The sequence below is a fragment of the Nycticebus coucang genome, chromosome 21 (genome assembly GCF_027406575.1).
Source record: "Nycticebus coucang isolate mNycCou1 chromosome 21, mNycCou1.pri, whole genome shotgun sequence".
Lineage (NCBI taxonomy): Eukaryota > Metazoa > Chordata > Mammalia > Primates > Lorisidae > Nycticebus > Nycticebus coucang.
Genome location: NC_069800.1, coordinates 51,169,087 through 51,192,835, shown reverse-complemented (window position 1 = coordinate 51,192,835; position 23,749 = coordinate 51,169,087). Strand labels below are relative to the sequence as shown.

Here is a 23,749-nt window from a genome sequence, read left to right as displayed (position 1 = left end):
CCAGCCTAATGATGGAAGTCCTTCCTGTGGAAGGGGCATAGCTTGAGGGGTAAGAGCAGCGGGTGTTCTGGAGTCCCGTGGCCCGGGTTCAGAGCTTGGTTCTATGCTTCCTGTTTGACCTTGGCCATGTTACTTAACTTTCCTGAGCTTTAGTTTTCCCTCCTATACAATGTGTGGGATATAGTTAGTAATACTAGGTAACACGTACAAACCATCTCATCAGTGCCTGACACTTGGTGACTAGCTAATAAATGTTAGCTACACTCAGACAATGATGGAGGTGGGGTCCAGGCTTCCCACATTGCTGACGCAGGTCGTCCTGACTGCCAGGTGGTCCAAGGCCACAGTGTGCTGAACGCAGGGCTGCTGGGCCTCCCAAGGCTGCGTCTGATCTAGTCTTACCCCTCCAGGAGGCTGTGAAGAGTGGAATTCACCGCACCGTCCACGCCGGGGAGGTCGGCTCTCCCGAGGTGGTTAGAGAGGTGAGGAGCTAGGCTGGGTGGGGTCCTCCTCTCCACCTCTTCCCTGCCCCATACTGAGCTCCACTCTGCTTCTCTGCAGGCTGTGGACATACTGAAGACAGAGCGGCTGGGGCATGGGTACCACACCCTGGAGAGTGAGGCCCTTTACAGTAGGCTGCTGCTGGAAAACATGCACTTTGAGGTGAGGGGCCAGAGCAGGGAGGACCCGTCCTCAGCTCTCATCCACATCCTAGGCAGAGCTAGAAAGTGAGGCGGGTCTCAGGATCTGAAGGGTGAGTGTGTCGGGAGTGGGCAGTAGGCATCAAAGCTACCAGAAAGCAGAGGGAGATGAGAGCGCCAAACTCATGGGATTCAGCAATGGAGGGCCAGGGAGGACCGGTGCTTGAGTGGGGGTCCCCTGGAGAGGTCAGGACGGCCCTGCCAGCCTCACACCTGCTTTTCCAGGTCTGCCCCTGGTCCAGCTACCTCACTGGTGCCTGGAAGCCAGAAACGGAGCACGCAGTTGTTCGGTGAGCTCTGGCCCCCTGGGCCCAGTCAATTTTGTTCCAGGAAGACCAAAGATGGGAAAGAAATATGGGGCCCAGGTACACGAGTGCAGCCCGGGCTCTTAGATAGGAAATCTCTTTGACTCCTTGGGAAGCCCACATTGCTGTCCTCGTCTTACAAATGAGGAATCCAAAGCTTGGATGAGATGTAATTTTTTTTTTTTTTAGAGACAGAGTCTCATTTTACCGCCCTTGGTAGAGTACCATGGTGTCACAGCTCACAGCAAGCTCAAACTCCGGGGCTTAAGCGATTCTCTTGCCCCAGCCTCTTGAGTAGCTGGGACTACAGGCGCCTGCCACAACACCCAATTATTTTTTTGTTGCAGTTTGGCCAGGCCAGGTTCAAACCTGCCACCCTCGGTATATGGGGCCGGTGCCCTACCTGCTGAGCCACAGGCGCCTCCCAATGATGAGCTGTAATTTGACCGAGTTTACATAGCTACTAACTACCAGAGGGGGTGGGGGTGGGGCTACAGCTCATTTGGTTACATCAGAATGCCCTGCTACTCTGAGGGAAGCTTCCATACTTCTAACTCTCCCAACTCGCCTCCTGACATCACATCTGGAGGCCTGAGTTTCTCCTGCCCACATACTCTCTGTTCCTGGCACCTGGCCCTTGGGACCTCTTGGATTGCCCTAAGTACCTGCTTGAAGCTTCCCCCTGGCACTGTTCAGCCTACCCTGCTCCAGCCCACAGTCTAACCAGGACCAAGGGCCTTCTTCTGTCCTGTGCCACTGAGCCCTGGGAGTGGCATGAGGCCTCAGGAAGGCAAAGCTGCCTTCCCTGATGCAGGATAAGGACATCACGAACTCAGGGTGACCACAGTCAGGCCAGTGATGCTGGGATGCCTTAGGAACATGGAATGTGTGGTACCTGTGGAGCATGTGAGCTGGAAGAAGATTCAGGAGTGAGTCACCTGCACGTGGTAGCTGAAGAGAGGCCTCAGGAGGTGGTGGAGCAAGAGGGCCTAGGATAGAACTCTAAAGGACAGTGACATTTAAGGGACAGGAAAAAGAGACAAGTAGGAGGAAAGCCAAAAGTGTGGTTTTAAGAAAACCTATAGTGTCCTATTCTGCTACACTGGCCCTCAGAGCCAAGCTCTGGGGCTGCTAGTTGCATGGGCTCAGACAAGGCACCCCAGGACTCTGTGCTTAGTTTCCTCCTCTGTAGATCAGGTCAGTCTAAGGTTGCCGTGAGGATAAAAAGGGTGACGGTCAGGGTGCACTGATTGACTTTACAGAAGAATTAAAGGAGACTTCCTCTCTGCTTCCCTGGCCCAGGTTCAAAAATGACCAGGCTAACTACTCGCTCAACACGGATGACCCACTCATCTTCAAGTCCACCCTGGACACTGATTACCAAATGACCAAACGGAGCATGGGCTTTACTGAAGAGGAGTTTAAGAGACTGGTGAGTGGGGGCAAGCTGTACTGGCCTTGACTCTCAGGCCTAGGAGTGTGAGGCCTGCAGATCCTACCCAGGGCCTTGAACCTCCAGAGATGAGCAGTGAGTTTGCCTAAATGAATCAGACACTTTCCACAGGCAAGACATCTTTGTGCTGACGTGTTGATTTAGGAGAGTGGTTCTCATCCTTCCTAATGCCGGGGCCCTTTAATACAGTTCCTGTGGGTCGTGACCCACAGGCTGAGAACCGCTGATTTAGGACCAGGTTTTCTTTTCTTTTTTTTTTTGCAGTTTTTAGCCAGGCCTGGGTTTGAACCCGCCACCTCTGGCATATGGAGCTGGCACCCTACCCCTTTGAGCCACAGGCGCCACCCAGGACCAGGTTTTCTATCCTTTGGGTTAAGTGCCCTGAAAGAATCCCATGAAAGCTGTCAACCTTTCCCCAGAAGGGTGTGCCCAGCTATGAAATTCTCTACACACCCTCCAGGCTATCCGTAGGCCCCAGCCTGTGTTAGCTGTGCAGGGTGGCATCTTCCTGGCCTCCCACATGCCACCCTATCTCTCCAAGGTTTCTCCAACTTCTCCCATCCCTGTGTCACGTAATGCCACATTAAGAATACAGAACCTGGGGCGGTGCCTGTGGCTCAAGGAGTAGGGCGCCGGTCCCATATGCCGGAGGTGGCGGGTTCAAACCCAGCCCCGGCCAAAAAATCACCAAAAAAAAAAAAAAAGAAAGAATACAGAACCTGGCTTGGTGCCTATAGCTTAGTGGTTAGGGCGCTGGCCACATACACCAGGGCTGGCAGGTCTGAACCTGGCCTGGGCCTGCTAATCAACGACAACTACAACAACAAAAAAAATAGCCGGGTGTTGTGGCATGCACCTGTAGTCCTAGCTACTTAGGAGGCTGAGGCAAGAGAATTGCTTAAGCCCAAGAATTTGAGGTTGCTGTGAGCTGTCACACCACGGCACTCTACCAAGGGTAACATAGTGAGACTCTGTCTCAAAAAACAACAACAAAAAACCCAGAACCTCGTGGTCTGTACTCTGGCACTTGGTGTATGACCTTGGACAAGTCCTCCCTTCCCAAGCTTACCTGCTGTGTTCAATGAGGGGGATAGATTATCACTAGATTGCCAAGGGCTCCAAGGTGCTTTCTGGTTCCATGTCATCTACCATTCTGGCCCTTCCAGAACATTAATGCGGCAAAGTCCAGTTTCCTCCCCGAAGATGAGAAGAGAGAACTTCTCAATCTGCTCTATAAAGCCTATGGGATGCCATCTTCAGCTATAGCAGGTATGTTCCTGTCTTGGTTCTGGGCTGTTGCACTGCCCTAGCTCCAGACTGGCTTTCTGTCGGACTTCTAGCAAAATGTTCTTCCTCTCTTGGGTAGCACCAAGAATGTGTGATGACTCCTCGGTTAGTAGTCCCTGGGTGGGAATAGCCACTCACTAGATTGACTCACGTTCTCTACACCTGCTATCTTGTGAGGCTGGTCTGAGGGGGAGATGATCTCAAGTCCCAAAACTCTCATGTTTGGGGTATCCTCAAAGCTGTGCCAAGGGCAAGGAGTTTGGCCCTTCCTGTATGGCCATGGCAAGGCATGTCCTTGCTGTAAGCCTTAGTCTTACCATTTGTAGAAAATCCATGTCGGTTCTAGGGCTCTGTGATTTTTGCAACATCCCAGGCACTCTGCATTGCCTGATCCTTCTTATTCTCTGATCGACAAGCAGGGAAGCACCCTTGAGGATGCCACGGCCACCTCTCTGAGCCTTTACCCTGTGGAGTCATCACAGCTCTGTGGGGTCAAGCAACGCTCTTACATTTATTCCAAGAAGACTGATTTCAATAGTCAACTACTAATGCTCTTGAAGCCTCTGTGCCTGATTCTGTATACATATATACCTTGGCGTGGCCACATCTCCCCTCTGATTTTGTCCCCTTCTCAGGGACCAGGGCCCTCACTGGTGGGTGCAGTTGAATCTGAAAACCTCCTTCTATGGTGACTTGTACTGAAAATCTGGTGATCAATAAAGAAGCTCATGGCTGGTGTCATGTCATGCAGCAGATGGTGTGTGGTGCTGTGGTCTTGGGTGGGCTGAGAATAGGAGACCTAGGGCTCCCAGACTTGGCCAGCCTGTCATCAGCAGGGTCTTGAGAGCCCAGAGGAGGCTATGAATGGGAAGCCAGAGCTTCTCATGCTGTGGGCTAAGAGAGGACCCATAGTCCATCTTCCCTCCAGAAGAAATAAGGGTTCTCTGCAAGGGTTGCTACTTAAAAGCTCCCTGAACTCTAAGCCCTGCCTACTCTAGGTTTTAAGAGGAGAAGCTTCCTTTTGGGTTTTTGAAGCTGTGGGCTTGGGGGAGAGAGAGGGTGAGATGGCAGAGGGCTCATGAGACACTGGGCATAGGAGTGGCGCTGGCCTCTGTGGACACCTGTGTCTTCTCAGTGTCTTGTTCTGTGGAAGCCCAGGGCAAGTCCAGCTTAGTGTGGACTTGGAGAAAGCAAGGCCCAGCCCCTTATTTTGCTGTTTGTAGGAGAAATAAACCAGTCACATAGATCATCAGCATTTATTTCCTGGGTCCTAGGTGTCACTTATCTTGGTAGAAAGGGCAAAGAATTGGTCTGATAGTTTTGAGCCAAAATCCCTTCCCTAAAAGTGGATCTGTGAAGCTCCATGAGGGAACCTCAGAGCTGCCCATGTAGATTGTGAGAGTTTAGCTTAAGATGGCTTAAAAAAATGTAAATTGATTGTCAACTTCTTCCTTCTCTGCTGAAAAAATGTTTAAAGTTTTTAAAAAGTTTAAAAGTGTTTTTTAAAAAAGGGATAAGAAGGTCTTGACCCAGAAGGTTGGGAATGGAGAGAAGGGGTCAGTGTTGGGACATGGTCCCTGCCCAGGCGGACAAAAGGAGTGTTCCTGCATGGGCTGCTCACCCTGGGATGTAGGGCCCTGCGGTGAGTCTCAGCGCCAGCTGAATAAATAACATCCTGCGGTTACAGTGACTTGAAAGTGTTCCTGGGCATAGCAGTGGTGGTGTGGATGTGGATCCTGTGGGTGTGGGCAGAGGGCTTTCCCAGAGTGGGGGCCACAGTGGCCTGTGGGGGGCCCTCTCAGTCTGACCTGGCTTGCCTGGGACACGGGGCTCATAGAAGAGGCTGCCAGGCCAGTGCCAGGGTTCCCCTTCCAGTAGAGGAGAGCAGGTCTCTCTTCCAGCCTCCTTGGACAAGTCAGTCTCAAGATGAGGAGGTGCCATCGCTGCTCTGGGGCTGGTTGCTAGCCTCCTTGTCTGAAGTGTTTGCCTCCACCTGCCCTTCTGGAGAGGAGAGAAAGAGAAAGTTTTTCTTGGGCACGTATACACAAATATAAAACAAAGAAGCAGGGCTGGAAGGGCCCAGCCAGAGTGATACCACTGGATAAAGCCTGGGGAGCAGGACTGGAGCTGGATAAGGAGTGGTGGTGGCTCCTTGGAATACTATTGCTTGAGCTCAGGAGTTCCAGACCAGCCTTAAAGATGGAGACTTTACCTCTTTCACGTTTACATGGATGGAGCTGGAACATACTCTTCTTAGAATATGGAAATTCTTCCATATTCTTCAAGAATGGAAGAAAAAGTATCCAATGTACTTAGCCCTACTATGAAACTAATTTATGGCTTTCATATGAAAGCTATAACCCAGTTATAACCTAAGAATATGGGGAAGGGGGAGAGGGAGGGGAGGGGAGAGGATGGGTGGAAGGAGGGTGATTGGTAGGATTACACCTACGGTGCATTTTACAACGGTACATGTGAAACAGTAAATGTAGAATATAAATGTCTTAACACAATAAGAAAATGCCAGGAAGGCTATGTTAACCAGTGTGATGAAAATATGTCAAATGGTCTATATAACCAGTGTATTGTGCCCCATGATCGCATTAATGTACACAGCTATGATTTAATAATTTAAAAAAAAAAAAAGGAGTGGTGGTGGCCAAGGCTAAAAATTAACTTTAGCCTGGACTGTAATAATTTTAATTTTTACAGTGGAAATGCATGTTGTGTTACTAGTATAATTAAAAGTCAATTAAAAGGCTAGATGCCGTAGCTCACGCTTGTAATCCTAGCACTTTGGGAGGCCAAGCCAGGAGGATTGCTTGAGCTCAGGAGTTCCAGACTAGCCTGAGGAAGAATGAGATCCTGTCTCTACAAAAAAAAATAGAAAAATTAGCCTGGCATGGTGGCAGGTGCCTGTAGTCTGAGCTATTTGGGAGGCTGAGGCAGGAAGACCATCACTTGAGCCTAGGAGTTCAAGGCTGCGATTGCTGCGGTCAGCTGTGATCATACCACTGCACTCTACCCCAGGCAAAAGAGTGAAAAATAAAAAGTGAATGAAAGGCCAAGACTGTGGATGCTAAAAGCATCAGGTGAAGAGCTATTAAAGGGCAATATATTTGTGCAGGTTCACCAGAGGGAGAAGGCAAATGGTAAGCCCCCAAGTGTATCACAGATGCTTAGCAAATGGTAGCTATTCTTCTAAGACAGTAAATGGCACAGAAGCAGGCCAGCGTAGGGAGTGCCAGGGTGTGGCCTGTTTCAGGACTATGGGTGATGACAGTACACCGTGGGGTGTATGTGTGCAAAGCATGAACCAGCCCGCTGCCAGCAGCCTCCACCCCCTTCCCAACCCCATCCTGCTGGAAGTCCTGGTAGGGTGAGAGACAGCCGGTGGCCCAGAGAGGGGGAGCAATCTGCCCGGTAAGTCAGGATACAAGCCAGGTCTCTGAGGCCCAGCCTCTCTTGAGCCCCACTGTGGAAGGTGGGACAGGCAGGCCCTGCCACCCACTGGACCAGCAGTACTGGTGAGGGCAGCGTCCAGCTTGTACCCAGCCCACCCAGTCTCTATGCTAATCAGGGCCTGACATGTGGCAAAGCTCCATCGGGGATGCAGTTCTTCAACCTAAGCAACACTGTGCCATTCAAGCTCACCGAAGGCCTGAGTTCAAAGCCAGCCCTCACCAGACCACACCACACCTTTGCATCCTTCACACTAAGCTCTTTATGTAACTAAGGAAAACCACTATCTGTTCCAGGCTCCAAGTGTGTGGACTGCTGGGCTCTTTATTGTGCAATCCACACAGCAACTGGAGGTGTAATTAGGGTCATGAGATGCGCAAGAAAACCGAGGCTCAGAGAAGTCTCTGAGTATCTCTTCACTAAATTTAACTGCTTTCAATAAGCAGCATTCACGAGGGTTTCTAAAGGCCCAGCACAAGCCCTGTTTTGTTGTACCCTTGCAGCAAGCTTATACGATGGGCAGTAGTGGCGGCGAGTGGTGAGAGCACAACTCAGATGTCAGGCGCTCAGGTCTGTGCTGACCTCTGTGCCTGCCCATTCCTAGCCTGCCTCCTGGGTTCTCCTTTCCTGGGATGGGGCCTTAGCATAGGCTTGGTTCCAAAAGATTCTTGCTCTCCATTAGTCTGACCAATAACGCTACTCTTCAGGCACAATTTCTACCTCATGATGCATTAGCGGTCCCTGAGCCTCCTCCTACAAGGAGCAGGAAGGATGTCTTTAAATTCCCCAGTGATCTCTGCTCTGCTATTCCCTTGCTGCAGGGCCTCGGGCCAGTGACTGAGCCTGTGAGCCTCTGCTTCCTGATCTATAAAGGAGGATGGTGACAACTCTGCCCAGGCCATGAGGGAGTGTAGGGCTTGAATGTGGTCATCTGGCACGTGGGAATGGCTCAGCCACTGGGAATGCTTCCTCTGCGCCATACTGGCTCTTCCTTGGCCAGGGAGAAGAACCTCAAGCACAGGGAAGATCCTCTCCACCCGGCACCCTTGAGACTCCCTCGGGGCCAGGTGAGAGTATGATTAGAAGCTGTTCCTGGGCGGCGCCTGTGGCTCAAAGGAGTAGGGCACTGGCCCCATATGCTGGAGGTGGTGGGTTCAAGCCCAGCCCCAGCCAAAACTGAAAAATAAAAAAATAAAATAAAATAGAAGCTGTTCCACACAGCTGGGCAGGGCACTCACACTCCATGCCTTTCCTGCTGTTTCTTTTTTAAGGCCAATTAAGGAAATATCTGTGATCCTTAGGAAATATCAAGGAAAGACAAAGGTTTGCACACAATATGCTTAGGAGTACTCACAAACATGACTGGCCACAGACTTGGTGGGGGATGCCATAACCTCCTAGGAGGCCTCAGTCCCAATCCCAAGCATCGTGCCATCAGAATCTCTGGGGTGGCACCTGGAATCCTGTATTCCCACGGCCTCACCGAGTCTCCTGGGCTGACCCCGCCCAAAGCCCTGCCTGTGGGAACTACACTGCTACCTGTGGGGACTGCAAAAGGCTCCTTGGCCAGTCACTCCTGCCCACACTTCCCTTCCTTGCAGTGGACCTTGTTCTTTCCTCAGGTTCCCGCTTATTCCCCTTAATTTTTAACTTAATTTTTATTTCTTTTTTAGAGACTAGGTCTCTGTTGCCCAGACTGGAGTGCAGTGGCACAATCATAGCTCACTGCAGCCTGGAACTCCTGGGCTCAAGTGAGCCTCTTGCCTCAGCCTCCTAAGTAGCTGGGACAATAGGTGCATACCACCACACCCTGCTAACTTTTGTTATTTTTTTTGTAGAAACAGGGTGTCACCATGTTGCTCAAGCTGGTCTCCAACTCGTGGCCTAAGTGAATCTCCCTCAGCCTCCCAGAGTACTGGAATTATAGGTGTGAGCCATCATGCCCACCCCCTGGGTTCCATTTTTAAATATCCGTTGCCCAGGCAGGCAAATGTCATATACCTAAAGGACCCAACTACTGCAGGGATTCTGAGTCAGACAGGGAGACAGGAGTCAGAAAGGCCTGCACACATGGATGAGCAGCTACGACTGCCGAGGTGGCGGGAGACAGAAAACCACACTCAGCAGAGCTGAGGGGAGAATACAGAAGCCTTGAGAAGCAACCCTGGCAGCATGCCCAGAGGGACAGCTGGACCTGCTGGTCATTCAGTCAGTCAGTGAACAGCCATTGACTAGGCACCCCTATCACATGCCAGACCCCACCAGGCACAGAGGGCACAACACACAGACCCTGTGCTGGAGAAGCTTGGTCTAGAGGAGAGGTATTGTGCTAAGTGGGGTTACGGAGGTAGCAGAGAGAGGAGGTGCCTTCCCTGCCTGGGAGGGGACACTGCCATCAGGGAAGCCTTCTCAGCAAAGCAGCCACAAGAGTCTGTAAGGATGAATAGAAGTCAGCTTGGGACTGGGCACAGGGAGGACCAGGCAGAGGGTCTAGGTGTGTGATGGTTCACAGGGACACTGGGAGAGAAAAGGACTTTCCTTTCGCTGGATGAACAGGTGCTAGGGGGAAAAAGAGCAAGACCCAGGGAAGCTGATGTTCCTGGTAAGAAGTTTGGACCATGGCGGCGCCTGTGGCTCAGTGAGTAGGGCACCAGACCCATATGCCGAGGGTGGCGGGTTCAAACCCAGCCCCGGCCAAACTGCAACCAAAAAAAAATAGCCGGGCGTTGTGGCGGGCGCCTGTAGTCCCAGCTGCTCGGGAGGCTGAGGCAAGAGAATCACGTAAGCCCAAGAGTTAAGAGGTTGCTGTGAGCCGTGTGACGCCACGGCACTCTACCCGAGGGCGGTACAGTGAGACTCTGTCTCTACAAAAAAAAAAAAAGAAGTTTGGACCACATGGCAAAGAGGGCTGACAGACCACTGAACAGGAGGGTCTTGGGGAGAGAGGTTCCACGGGCAGGTACTCTCTGGACCTCAGTTTGTTCACCCATAACATGAGCGGGTTGGGTCCATGTCCCCATGAAGCATTCTCTATTTTGTACTCAAGGGTCACTTCTGGCTAGTGAGGGCCAAGAGCTCTAGACTAGGGTGACACAGTGAAAGGCAGGGGTGTGGCCTCCTGGCTGCACTGTGAGAAGTGATGTGACAGACACAGCCTCTGTGGTGCTATGGGAGCAGGGAGAAGAGGCCTCAGCCAGTGCAGAGGTCAGGGACGGCTTCCCAGAGGAAGGTCCCAGGCTGACCGAGGACTTGAGCTGAGCAGGGTCCTCTGGGAGGACAGAAGGAGGGGCGGGGGGAGCAGGAGGATCCTAGGCAGTACTTGGGTAGCAGAAGCTGCATTTCCTCCAGTCACTGATTCAGTTTGTGGTTACCAAGCACCCGCTGTGCGCAAACAGAACAGAAGGCCTCTATTCTCCTGGAGCTCATATTTAAACACAGGAGACCTTGTCAGAGAGGGACGAGGTCACAAGACTGGGGAGGAGGCTGGGCGTGGTGGCTCACACCTGTAATCCTAGCACTCCGGGAGGACAAGGTGGGTGAATTGCCTTGAGCTCACGGGTTCCAGACCAGACTGAGCCAGAGTGAGATCTCATCTCTAAAAATAGCCGGGTGTTGGCAGGCACCTGTAGACTGACTAAGTTATTCTGGAGGCTGAGGCAAGAGAATCACTTGAGCACAAGAGTTTGAGGTTGCTGTAAGCTATGGCACCACGGCCTCCCAGAGTGCTAGGATTACAGGTGTGAGCCACCACGCCCAGCCCCCTCCCCAGTAACAAAGTGAGACTCTGTCTAAAAAAAAAAATACTGGGGAGGGATGGTTTAGCTGACAGCAAAAGCCCCTTGCAGTGCCTGGTATCTGAGCTTGGGCCTGAGGGTGAGGAGGTGGCAGCCCCAGCACTAGGTGGGGAATGTTCTGCACAGAGGAAGCAATGAGACAAAGGCCTGAAGGGGAAAGACCTGCACCTGGACTAACGCAGACCACAGGCAGGTGTGACTAGAGGGTGGCAGTGAGGGGAAAACGGCCCCAGGGCCCTAGCTCACAGCAAGACTGCTGGAGGCACTGTGACAAGGCTGGCTTCACTAGGAGGTGGTGCTCCTGTTGGGTATTTTGGCAGAAGCATGAAGGGATGGGATGGGACAGTTTAAATGAATTCTCAGGCTGCTGCACAGAGAGGACAGGAGCGCTGCAGGAGGCCAGGGGAGAGGCCACAGCACTGTGGGCAGCCGTGAGAGCTGCAGGTGGCCAAGGCCAGGTTTGGCTGTGGGGATGGAGAGAAGTGGAGGAACCTGGGATACATCTTAGAGAACTGACAAGACTTTCAGATGGACTGGGGATGGGGTGGGGAAGGGAAGAGCCTGGGATGCCTGGCCAGAGTGCTTGGGGCCTGAGATGCTGGCACCCTCCAACCTACAGAGTGGCTGGACTCCCTGCCATTGACCGTGGGACAGGTCTGATTTAAATGCAGTTTCTTCCCTGAGAAAGTGTGGGCAGTCTAGGACTTGGAAGCCAGCCCGGAGCCTGACAGAGAGTACAGAGGACCTGCGGGCTCTGACCTGCCCCCTCGAGCGCCAGCTCGCCCATGTCTCCAGCCAGCTTCCTCACGCTCACAGCCTCCGAGTCTCCCTGGATGTCAGGGACAGCATTCCGACGGCCTGTCCGGTCACAGGAGATGAAGTCCGAGTAGGAGGACTCGACCTCCATCATGCCTGTCGCATTGCTCCTCAGGCCTGTGGGACAGGGGGGAAAGGGGCAGAGGTAAGTCTGGGTTTATCTTGCAGAGAAGACTCAGCTCCTGTTCCCAGCACTGATATCTTCTGATAAAATGATAGTTCTTGTCTTTCTCATCAGACAAGTACAGAACAAAGTAAGTTGCTTGTATTCCACAACTAGAAAACCACCATCAATGTTTTAAAGAACATGGGTTCAGACTTTTTTTAAAAAAAGTTATTGATAAACATGTACCCATTTGATCATGTGCCTACACTGGCTAGGGGCTGCGGATGCCACGTCCCCATGGTCCCTGCCTTCACAGAGCTTACCATCTACAGGAGGCTGCATACGTGTCATTACAAAAGTTTCAAGATACACGAAAATCAAGAAACGTAAAATCCACGCAGATGGAAACAAACGAAGCCCTCTCAGCAGCGCTGATAAGCCGAGCAAGGTGAAACTCTCCTGGGTGAATCAGAAAGAATGCTGTCTATTGTGTTTCTTGAAGGGAAATAATGGCCCATGACACAGTCTGTCTCAAAACTTGCATAGTGGCCTACATAAAATCACCTAGTACCAAGTCCCGACCTCAGTGCTTGGGGCTGCAGGAAACTGGAATGACCACCAGGACTGACCAGGCTGGGGTTATGAAGTGACAGTTTAGCTGAGCTCCAAGGATGACAGGCATCATCTAGACATGGAGTGAGGGAGCAGCATGTCTGAAGGCTCTGAGGAGGGGAGGAGTGTGAGGTGGGATGAAAGAACCAGGAACGGCCAGCAGCCTGGAGTACGGTGGGAGAAGAGCACTGCTGAGGTGAGCAGGGGCAAGACCACATTTGGAACTTGGTCTCCCAGGGTCAGGAATGATCAGATGTCCATTTTCAAAGATGAGTGAGGCTTCTGCAGAAGTTCAGGTGCAAAGATAGTTGAGTGGAGAGAGGTGGTGGTGAGACAGATCCTGAAGAAATCAACAGGACTCAGTGTTTGGTGGACAGGAAATTTAGGTTTCTGATACGGATAAGTAGGTGGACAGATGGGGTTCACTGAGATGAGGAATAACAGAAGGAATATTTGGGGGATTAAAGTAGGGTGGAAATTAAGAGTCCTATGTGGCCACAGGAATTTCAAGATGCCTGCGATAGGAGATTGGAGTGAGCAAGGGGTGGGTAGGGGAGGAAAGATAGGAAGTTAGGAGTTTTTACTACAAAGGTGGTGGGTAACAGCCCTGGTGGTTGATAGTGCAGCCTCGAAAGAGAAGGGGAAAAATCACATAGAGCCACGTACATTTAGAATTTATCGAGGTCTTGCTGTTGGTTGTATTTTATAACCTACTCTTCAGAACACTTAAGAGCACATTGTTAAGGTGCCTTTTCGTGGTTCTTGCACCTGCCAGGATATACTCCAGGATCAGTGAACAATTTCCCACCTCTACAGACAACACTGGGTCTTCTTGTAAATCTTTGTGCCCCTCTGTAATTATTTCCTTAAAACTATATTCCTAGAAATAGAATTGCTGGGCTAAAGGGAAGAATGAAATAGTATTTGGACTTCTGATACATTTCCAAGATGCTTTCCCAAGTGGCACAGTGGTATTTATAATAAAAACTGGGAGGAAAAAAATTTATGAAATCAGTACTGTTCCTGTGTGTATTCCCACCAGGAAGGAGCACATGAGATTGTCCATTTATCTGTACCCCTGCCATCAAAAGTATTGCTACTGTATTAATAAAAGGTTCATTTGCTAAGGGGATACTAGTATAGCTCTTATTGAGCACCCATGGTTTTCTGAAGGCCACTAAATCACAGTCATGGCATGAACTCTGGCTACCTGGCAGATCCTGAGTTAGGAAGTAAAGGGGGTGAGGGGCTAAGCACTGGCCTGACTTTACAGGCACACAAACCACTGGGGTGGACCCAGAAAATTCCAGTTCTAAACACATTCAGGAGAACACTGAGGACATTTATTGCATGTGGTCAGTAACAGCAACCTATAAGAAGCCATCCAAATATCCATCAGGAGGACAGGCATTATAGGACTTACTAGTATTCATAAAAAAGAAATGCACCATACAGCCACTGAGGAAAACAGCATGAAGGTTCCTCAAAAATTAATACTAGAACTACCAGATGATCCACCAATCCCACTACTGGGTATATAATAGCCAAAGCAGATGAAATCAGACCATCAAAAAAGACAAAATAAAAAAAAAAAAAGAAATCAGACCATCAGAGATCTGCATTCCCATGTTTACTGCAGCGTCATTTACAATAGCCAAGCTATGAAATCAAGTTGTGTCCAACAATGGATGAAGGCATGAAGAAAACGTGGCAAATATACACAAGGGAACCCTAGTCAGTGATTAAAAAGAATGGAAATCTTGTCATGGTGACAACATGGATGGACCTGGAGGCTGTATCATGTTAAGTGAAATAAGCAATACCAGAAAGACAAATACTGTGTGATCCCACTTATATGTGGAATCTGAAAAAAAAAGTTGGTAACACAGAGGGAGAGAATAGAACAGTGGCTAGCAGAGACTGGGAAGGCGAGTATAGTCAACGGGTACAAAGTTACAGTTCCGAGAAGTAAGTTTCATTCCATTGCATAGTAGGGTGATAATGGTTAATTATAAGGCACCGTATGCTACAAAGTAGCTGAAAGAGGCTTTTGAATGTTCTCACCACAAAGAAATGATAAATGCATGAGGTAATGGATACACTAACTACCCTGATTTGAATATTGTACAACATATACACCAAAAAATCAAATTGATGGCCCAGGGTAGTGGCTCCTCCCTATAATCATAGCAGAACATTTACAAAATAGTCTCTATGTGTTGGCCACCTCTTTGTAAAATTTTGTAATGAATATTTTGTAAATAAGGATACACTTTGCTATAATCTCCCATTCTCCCTATGTATGGCAACCTTTGGGATGTCCTGTAGAAGAAAACTGGCCAGGCATCTGTAGTCCTAGCTACTCAGGAGGCTCAGGCAGGAGGATCATTTGACGTTTCAGATTGCACTGAGCTATGATGCCACTGCACTGTAGCCTGAGTGATAGAGCTAGACTCTTATTTCAAAAAAAAAAAAAAAGAAAAGAAAAAGAAAAACATCAAATCAAAAATTGTACCCCATAAAATATACAATGATAATGTGTCAGCAAAAGTAAATAAATAACATAAAGAAATGTGCTAGATAGATCTATACTGACACACCAAGATAGTTTGAGATAAAATTGTCAGTTGAAAAATACAGGTTGCGGGTGGCGCTTGTAGCTCAAAGGGGTAGGGCACCGGCCCCATATGCTGGAGGTGGTGGGTTCAAACCCAGCCCCAACCAAAAAACTGCAAAAAAAAAAAAAAGAAAAGAAAGAAAAATACAGGTTGCAATATACCACCTGAAATAGAACCAAGTTCTATGGGGAAAGACAGCAGACATATGAAAAAATATATAAAAAAGTACATATCAACCTTGTCAGTTGTGGTTCTTTGTGATTTCTGTAATTAAAGGAAACTTATTTTCTGAGTCTGTGTTTTTATAATGGTTGAAGTTTTTATAAATCCAAGTTACTGTGTAATGCTTTCAGAAGGTAACTAACACGGCAGGAAGTGCCCAGAAAGCACCCAGGATGGGGCTTAGTAAGTGCTGGTGTGTGTGTGTGTGTGTGTGTGTGTGTGTGTGTGTGTGTGTGTGTGTGTGTGTGTGTGTGTGTGTGTGTGTGTGTGTGTGTGTGTGTGTGTGTGTGTGTGTGTGTGTGTGTGTGTGTGTGTGTGTGTGTGTGTGTGTGTGTGTGTGTGTGTGTGTGTGTGTGTGAAAGAGAGCCAGCCGGCCATCCAGACAGACAGACAGAAACGGACGCGAGGGTAATCAGCATAATCACCATCTCCCACAAGACCTAGCTCAGAAGAGATACCTGAAGAATGAAGTAGGGGCAATTAAAGATCAAACTGGACAGGGAGGTGTCCTGCAGTAGAAAGAGCAAAGAATAAGACACGTGACCTTAAACCTAAGCTCTGCCACTGGACCCTGAGCAAGACCCTGACTTTCTTGGGGCCTCAGTTTCCCCATCTGTGAAACAAACTCGGGGCCAGAACACTATCTCTGGTGATTCCCCCAGTTCCAGCAGATGGCGTGCCTGCCCAGCTTTCTCAGCTGCCTGGAGAGACTCTGCCCCCCACTGGCTCTGGCTCCTCTCCAGCTAAACGAATTCCCAGAAGTTTCTGAGCTGGTTCCTTCTGCAGGTCACAGAGTTTTTTGTTCCTGCCCTCTCCCTCTTGGGAAACTGCAGAAAGCTTCATAAGGAAAATGGCCTGTTGTAACAACAATTATAACAACAAAGAATAACAATTATGACGGCGATTCTAACAAATGATAAAGTAACATTTACCAGGTGCTGTTTTACGTACATTGCTTTATGGCCGCTCCTGCCCTCTGAGGGACGTGAGGGAGGGTTTTAACCATCACTCAGAAAGGTCTCAGGCTGCTTGGCCCAGGGTCATTTTTCACATCACACCTGCTGCCTGTGGGAAGGGCCAAACCCTAAGCAGGCCACACCATCTCCCAGAGCTTCCGTTTCCTTAGCTCCTTTCCTCCAATTAGAATGTCAGCTTCATCAGAACAGGAACTTTCGTCTGGATTTCCACTATGCCAGACTGCAACCCAACCCTGGCAGCTGAGCCAGTAGGCTCTGCCTGCTCCATTCCCTGATGCTCAACCAGCACCACGCAAAGAGTAGGCGCTGCATAAATGTTCCCTGAATTCCCTTTTCTGACCCTGTTATGAAAGTGAATGTGTATCTATTTCTCTCTCCCCTTCCTACCTATCTGTGGGGACAGGCAACTCCTTCTGGACTACTGGGAAAGGCTTCTGTCCACAGTAGAGTGGCTGGAGTTCTTGTCTGGTATCTAGCATATGACACCATGGGATGGAGTTACCGGGGCCATCTAAGAGGCCAGCTTCATGCTGGAACAGACTCCTGAGGCCCTTGCCCTCTCTGACCTTACACGCTGCCCAGTGTAGGAAGCTGACCCTTGTGGCACAGAAAGAAAACTCTGCCATGTTCAAAGCCCAGACTTGGCAATCATCAACTGAGCTGACATACTCCGGTTGCTCATCCCCTTCCCCTCTGGAAACGGCGACTCCAAAAGGGGTCTGAGGAGCTCTCTGGTCGAAAGCACAAACACATAATTTCATTTTTCTTCTTCATTTGTATTCTTTGCTCACCCTCTGCTCTTTAAAGTCAACAGCAAATGGGGGAATTGGAAAAAGAAATTCTCAGTTAGAAATCATGTCAGAAAATGGTCATTCTCTGGCTCGGTGCCTGTAGCTCAGTGGTTAAGGTGGGGCTGGTGGGTTCGAACCCAGCCCGGGCCTGCTAAACAACGACAACTGCAACAAAAAAATAGCCAGGTATTTTGGCGGGCACCTGTAGTCCCAGCTACTTGGGAGGCTGAGGCAAGAGAATCCTTAAGCCCAAGAGTTTGAGGTTGCTGTGAGCTGTTATGCCACAGCACTCTACCGAGGGTGACAAAGTGAGACTCTATCTCAGAAAAAATAAAAAAAGAAAAGAAAATGGTCCTTCTCAGATCCTGGTAATGGGAGTATAAACTGACAGGACCTCCTGGGGAATGACTTTATAGTATGTATCAACAAACCTCAACTGTTTTCTTTTTCTTTTTTTTTTTGTAGAGACAGAGTCTCACTTTATGGCCCTCAGTAGAGTGCCATGGCATCACACAGCTCACAGCAACCTCCAACTCCTGGGCTTAAGCGATTCTCTCTTGCCTCAGCCTCCCGAGTAGCTGGGACTACAGGCGCCCGCCACAACGCCCAGCTACTCAACTGTTTTCATATCCTTGAGCCACTAAGTCAGTTTACAATACTTTATTAAAATAACTCACACTGTACATGAAATGTACAAAGGTAAATGTGATTTAATTGCCCTCAGAAAACCACAGGTGCTCAATGAGAGATACTGGTATATACCTTTTATTAATATAGTAGCAATACTTCTAGTTGGCAAGGGTGCGGATAAATCTTGTAAGCTGGTGGTGGGAAGATAAATGTATAATCACAGTATTACTTATAATAGCCAAAAACTAAAGACATCAAAATGAGTTTCTAAATGGACATGTCAAATGTCCAATGGGCAATGGAGAAATTTATACATATTTAACTATTTTATATCCAAATGAAATACCATTCAGGCATTAAAAGGATGTTTGTAAATATTTTCTAAAGACATGGGAAAATGGGCGGCGCCTGTAGCTCAAGGAGTAGGGTGCCGGTCCCATGTGCCGGAGGTGGTGGGTTCAAACCTAGCCCCGGCCAAATAAAAACCACACACACAAAAAATTAAATAAAATAAATAAAAAATAAAAGATATGGGAAAATGTTCACATATATTCTTTTTTTTTTTTTTTGGTGGTTTTTGGCCGGGGCTGGGTTTGAACCCGCCACCTCCGGCATATGGGACCAGTGCCCTACCCCTTTGAGCCACAGGTGCTGCCCCACATATATTCTTAAATGAAACAGAATTACAGAATCTCAATGATATAATCACATATATTAATATTTAATTAAATATGAATGATTTAAAATATCTTTTATAGGCTGGGCATGGTGGCTTATGCCTATAATCCTAGCACTCTGAGAGGCCAAGGCAGGAGGACTGTTTGAGCTAAGGAGGGCAAGCCCAGCCTGAGCAATAAGCGAGACCCTGTCTCTACTAAAAATAGAAAAACTAGCCAGACATTGTGACAGGCACCTGTGGTCCCAGCTACTTGGGAGGCTGAAGCAGGATGATTGCTTGAACCCTGGAGTTTGAGGGTGCTCTGATGGGCTGGCACCATGGCACTCTAGACTGGGTAACAGAGGAAGACTCTGTCTCAAACAAAACAAAAAACGCTTTTGTATTTTCTAAATTTGCAGTGAAAGCATTCATTTTATTTTTACATTACTTAATATTTGCGCAGGTGTATAAAACTCAAAAGGCACCAAAGGGAAGAGTAAGGCTCAGTCTCCGCCCCACCCTATCCCATATGCCCTCCCCAAGGCAAGTGTTTTCTTGTGTCCTTCTAGAGAAAGTCTATGATATATATATTCCCTCACTCTCCTTCCCTTTTTTTCCCCTTTATTTAAAACAAAACTCTGTTTTCCATTTTGGACTTTTTTTTTTCATTTAAAAATGTTTTAAAAACAATTCTAGCTCACCCTGAAGCTATTGAAGCATTTATTGCATCAAAACACTGGAAACAAACCCAAAGTTCTCTCAGAGATAAATTATTCTGTGTGATATTCTGTTATCTCACTGCTGCAGACTGATTTAATTTTCCCTTTTGATGAACTTTGAGGTTGTTTTCATAAAAGTAGAATTGCCACATCAAAGGATCTGTGAATTTTTTTTTTTTTTTACTGTAATAGGTATTGCCAAATTTTCCTCCACAGAGGTTAATTCTTATTTCAGTCCGTTTTGTGCTGCTACAACAAAATACTCAACATTCGTAATTTAAAAAGAACAGAAACTTATTTCACACAGTTCTGGAGGTTGGGAAGTCCAAGATCAAGGCACCAGCAAATTCAGATTTGGTGTCTAGTGAGGGCTGCTCTCTGCTTCCAAGATGGCACCTTTGGAGGATGGCAGAGAGGCAAGGAAGGGCAAACTCCCTCTCCCAAGCCTTTTCATAAAGGCACCTAATTTCATTCACAAAGTAGGAGCCCTCAGGGCCTAATCACCTCTTAAAGTCCCCCCTCTTCTGCCATAACGTTGGCTACATCTGAATTCTGTAGGGGATACATTCAAACTGTAACAATTCCTGCCAAGTTTTTATGAGAAACACTTTGTTTTGCCACATTCTTTTCTTTTTCTTTTTTTTTTTTTAAGAGATAGAGTCTCATTTTGTCACCCTTGGTAAACTGCCCTGGCGTCACAGCACACAGCAACTTCCAGCTCTTGGGCTTAGGCGATTCTCTTGCCTCAACCTCCTGAGCAGCTGGGACTACAGGCGCCCGCCACAACGCCCGGCTATTTTCTGGTTGCAGTTTGGCCGGGGCCGGGTTTGAACCCACCACCCTCGGTATATGGGGCCGGCGCCCTACTCACTGAGCCACAGGCGCTGCCCTGTTTCGCCACGTTCTTATCTATGATGTTTTGTTTTTAATCTGGAATGTGAAAACAGCATGTGGTTATTTTACTTTGTGTTACTCCTATGAGTGGCTGGAGCACCTTTCCAGGGGTACTTCCCTTTCCCTTCACCGTTTCGTCCGATCCTTTTGCCCATATTTGTAATGAATTTTAGGTCTTTTTCTTATTGATTTGTAGGAGCCTTTAATATATGTGTATTAAGACAAGTAGTCTTTTGCTTGAAAAGAAATCACAAGTAGTTTTTACTTATCATTTGTACCTTGACTTTGTTTTGGGGACTTCTCTTTACACTTATTTTTTTTTATATATTCATGTAGTCAAATTGGCCCCGAGCTTTCTCCGACACCATGCTGCCTCTTTGGAGTCTCTGGTAACCTTACAGACCTCTGAGAGGGGCACACGGGGTGGTAGAAAACATTGAGTACAGCAGTCCGGCCCAGCTTTCCTGTTTACTAGCTGTGAGACCTTGGACAAGTCCCTTTAACCTCAGCAACAGGGGACAAGAGCAATATTCTGCTCATGGGGCTGCTGTGAAGACTCACTCAGACAGTTTGTAAAGAGTGTGACAAGTTACGTGGGATTTAATATAAGCAGCATAACCATTAATAGTTCCTTAGTGTGGTTCATTCGTGGGGTGACTTAGTAAAACTTGCCTTTTGACATTTCATTCAGCTCCTTTGTTTTCACTCTGTTTAATGGTGCTATAGAAGGTCAAAACATACACTTCTTGGCTGGGTAAGGTGGCTCACACCTGTAATCCTAGCACTCTGGGAGGCCGAGGTGGGTGGATTGCTTGAGATTATGAGTTCAAGACCAGCCTGAGCAAGAGGGAGACCCCGTCTTTACTAAAAATAGAAAAATTAAGGCAACAGCATCTCTTGAACCTAAGAGTTAGAGGTTGTGAGTTATGATGATGCCATGGCATTCTTCCCAGGGTGACAGGTTGAGACTCTGTCTTAAAAAACAAAACCAAAAACTGTAAACTTCCTTCTTTTGTGCTTTCCAGTGCTGAGTGGAAGGAATATAAATTCCACAAAAGGGTAACCCTGGCTGGCATGCCTACTGTTATCGGGAAGGCCTAGCATATAGTCGAAGCTCAATGAGCATGTGATGAATGGGTAAATAATGGCGTGTAGCCCTGTGGTGTTAACAGTGGCTGAGGGTCTGGCTTACTGACCATGCAGCAGGGTGACCCTTTCCTTTCCCAGCTTCCTTTTCCCTCATTATTTCCCTTTGGGTAATGAAGGTTGAAATACGATCCCTGAGTCTCTTTCAGGCCTGCCCCTTCATTCATTTATTCATTCATGCACGCATTCATTCATTATCTACTGAGCACCTTCTATATGTCAGGCACTGTGTCAGGTATGGTGTATATACTGGAAACTAAAAAAAGTTTGATCTGAAAGAGAAAAAGGCATTGAATGAGCAAATGAACCTAACAACCCAGATTATATGGAGGAAGGAGAGGGTTCTGTGTGCATTATTCAGTTAAAGGTTTTACAGTTAGAGGAGGCCTCCTTGAGGAGGTGATTTTGGCAGAAATCTACAGGAAAGCTGGGCAGAGAGTGATTCAGACAGAGCTTACAGGCAATTTGAGTCCTCTAGCAAGCTAGTATCTCCCATCTCAGCCTGAGCCCTGTGTGGTACTAAAGAATGAAGCTCTTTCTCTTCCTCATCCTCAGGAGGTTTGGGTGTCTAGTGGGTTCTGGGTGATGTAGGACATTTCACTGACCTTGAATGTTTAGGACAGCAGGGAGAAACCCTTGTACTATGCCCACAGATCCCCTGGGGCCCTGGGGTCAGAGGCTGTGGTGCCTGCAGGTGCTTGCTCTGGGCTGTCAGGTTACCCCACAGGAAGCTGCTTTTCTCTTGGGCTAACACTCCCTCCAGCTTTGTAAACTGAAGAGGTCCTGGGCTCTGCCAAGAGCTACATGCTCTGTTCCAAGTCTGCAGCTCTTAGTCCTCCTCACACACGGGCAGATTCCATTACAGCTCCAAATTGTTTTCCAAATATACTAGAAAGGTCATTTCCTGTTTTCTTTTCTTTTTAAAAAATTCAGTATTTGCAGAAACCATACAAAAAGCATGCAGACTTCGTAGAGGACACAGAGCACAGAAGCAGAGCCCGGTCTCATGGGAGAGGCTTCCTTACAGGTGGGCAAAATGCTCTCTGAGGTTTAGGGAGAGAAAGGGCCGTGGAGACATGATGAAAATGCCCGTTGATCTGCCATTCTTCACACTCACAGAGCAGCGCCTTCTCTCTGTGATGAGAAGCCAAAAATAGAGAGGCACTTAGACAAACAAGTCAGGGCCTGTGCTTTAGGTAGGATCATTAAATTATGCCTCAAAAAAAAAAAAAGGTCAGGGCTCCAAATTGAGAACATTCCGATAGCTGGGAAAGGGCAGGGCTGAGGGTTCTAGCCATGTGTGGCCTGCTGGGGGCTGGCACCGGAACCCTATGTAGGGCCTTGGGGGCACATCCAGTGCGGGATCAGAGCCTGCTGCCCAATCACAAAGAGCAGCCTTGAGGAGCCTTTCTTTGGAGGCAGACAGGCCAGGCCTTGGCCTCTGCATCTGGAGGCAGGCCTGGGTGCAGGCAGAGGTGAGGAAGGAAGGGGCAAGGTACCGGAGCCAGACAAGGTCCTCGGAGACTTCCACGCTGCCTGCTCCCGCGGACGCCATAGTTCTCCTTTTCCCACTTGTTTCTTCTCGAACCTCTCCTCACAGGGCTTCTAGACACCACACCTTCTGGATCTGCCTGCAGCCTCTCTGGCTCCTCCACACAGGCACCTCATTCTGACAGGACCTTTGTGTAGGGACCCCCCACTCCCAAACCAAAGTCTTCTTTTCCATCTGCTTCCTGGGAATTCTTACCCTGTCCCTTAGTGTATAGTGATGACCCCAAAGACCCCAAGCCTCTCAAGAGCCGAGATGTGTGACTGTGACTGCCTGTTCAGTGCGTCATTTGGCTACCTCACCAGCATTTTATTTATTTATATGTTTTTGAGACATAGTCTCACTTTGTTGCCCTAGGTAGAGTGCGGTGGTATCACAGCTCACAGCCACCTCAAACTCTTGGGCTCAAATGATCCACTTGCCTCAGCCTCCTGAGTAGCTGGGACTATAGGATACCCAGTTATTTTTTAGAGATGGGGTATCACTTTTGCTCGGGCTGGTCTCAAACTAAGCTCAAGTAATCCACCTGCCTCGGCCTCCCAGAGTGCTAGGATTACAGGCATGAGCATCACGCCCAGCCACTCATCAGCATTTTAAATTGCACATGGTAAGTCACCTGCCTGCTCCCTTCCAACCTCTCACAGCTCAGCAAAGACACCACATGCCCAGGCTGCCCATCCCTGAGCCTCCTCCTCTGTCACCACCCACGTGTGAGTTGTCACCACGTCCTGTCCTTTCTACTTGCAAAACAGAACTTGAATCTGCTCACCTCTCTCCTCCACGGGCGCCACGCCTCATCTGGACCCTGGACAGAGTCCCTCACCACAATCCTGCTTCCCTCTTCCTCACAGCCCAACGGCTATTTTCTACACAGCAGCCAGTGTGATGCTCTCGAGACAGAAATTAGGTCATGTCATTCCCCTGCTTCATTCAGCCTTTGATGCTTTCTCATCTCACATCTAGTGCAATCTACCCTCCTGAAGCCAGCCCCCGACGTCCTATATGGACC

General features: G+C 48.5%; 2 protein-coding genes across 6 annotated transcripts in view; one reads left to right on the top strand and one right to left on the bottom strand.

The window, feature by feature from the left end:
* ADA (adenosine deaminase) overlaps positions 1–4,496 on the top strand; it is a 35,722-nt gene extending 31,226 nt beyond the window's left edge. Inside the window, exons 7-12 of one of the 2 annotated variants that reach the window (XM_053573803.1) lie at positions 411–482; positions 562–663; positions 927–991; positions 2,309–2,438; positions 3,626–3,728; positions 4,163–4,496. In XM_053573803.1, the coding sequence (XP_053429778.1) occupies positions 411–482; positions 562–663; positions 927–991; positions 2,309–2,438; positions 3,626–3,728; positions 4,163–4,179 (489 nt within the window). In that variant the 3' untranslated portion in view covers positions 4,180–4,496. The remainder of the gene's footprint in view (positions 1–410; positions 483–561; positions 664–926; positions 992–2,308; positions 2,439–3,625; positions 3,729–4,162) is intronic. The other variant, XM_053573802.1, reaches the window with a different exon arrangement.
* A 487-nt stretch (positions 4,497–4,983) lies between these two features.
* PKIG (cAMP-dependent protein kinase inhibitor gamma) overlaps positions 4,984–23,749 on the bottom strand; it is a 99,584-nt gene continuing 80,818 nt past the window's right edge. For 3 of the 4 annotated variants that reach the window (XM_053573807.1, XM_053573809.1, XM_053573808.1), the window contains exons 3-4: positions 11,762–11,935; positions 4,984–5,747 (exon numbers count right to left, since the gene is read on the bottom strand). In XM_053573807.1, the coding sequence (XP_053429782.1) occupies positions 5,668–5,747; positions 11,762–11,912 (231 nt within the window). In that variant the 5' untranslated portion in view covers positions 11,913–11,935 and the 3' untranslated portion in view covers positions 4,984–5,667. Of the gene's footprint in view, positions 5,748–11,761; positions 11,936–23,509; positions 23,624–23,749 lie in introns of those variants that run through there. The other variant, XM_053573810.1, reaches the window with a different exon arrangement.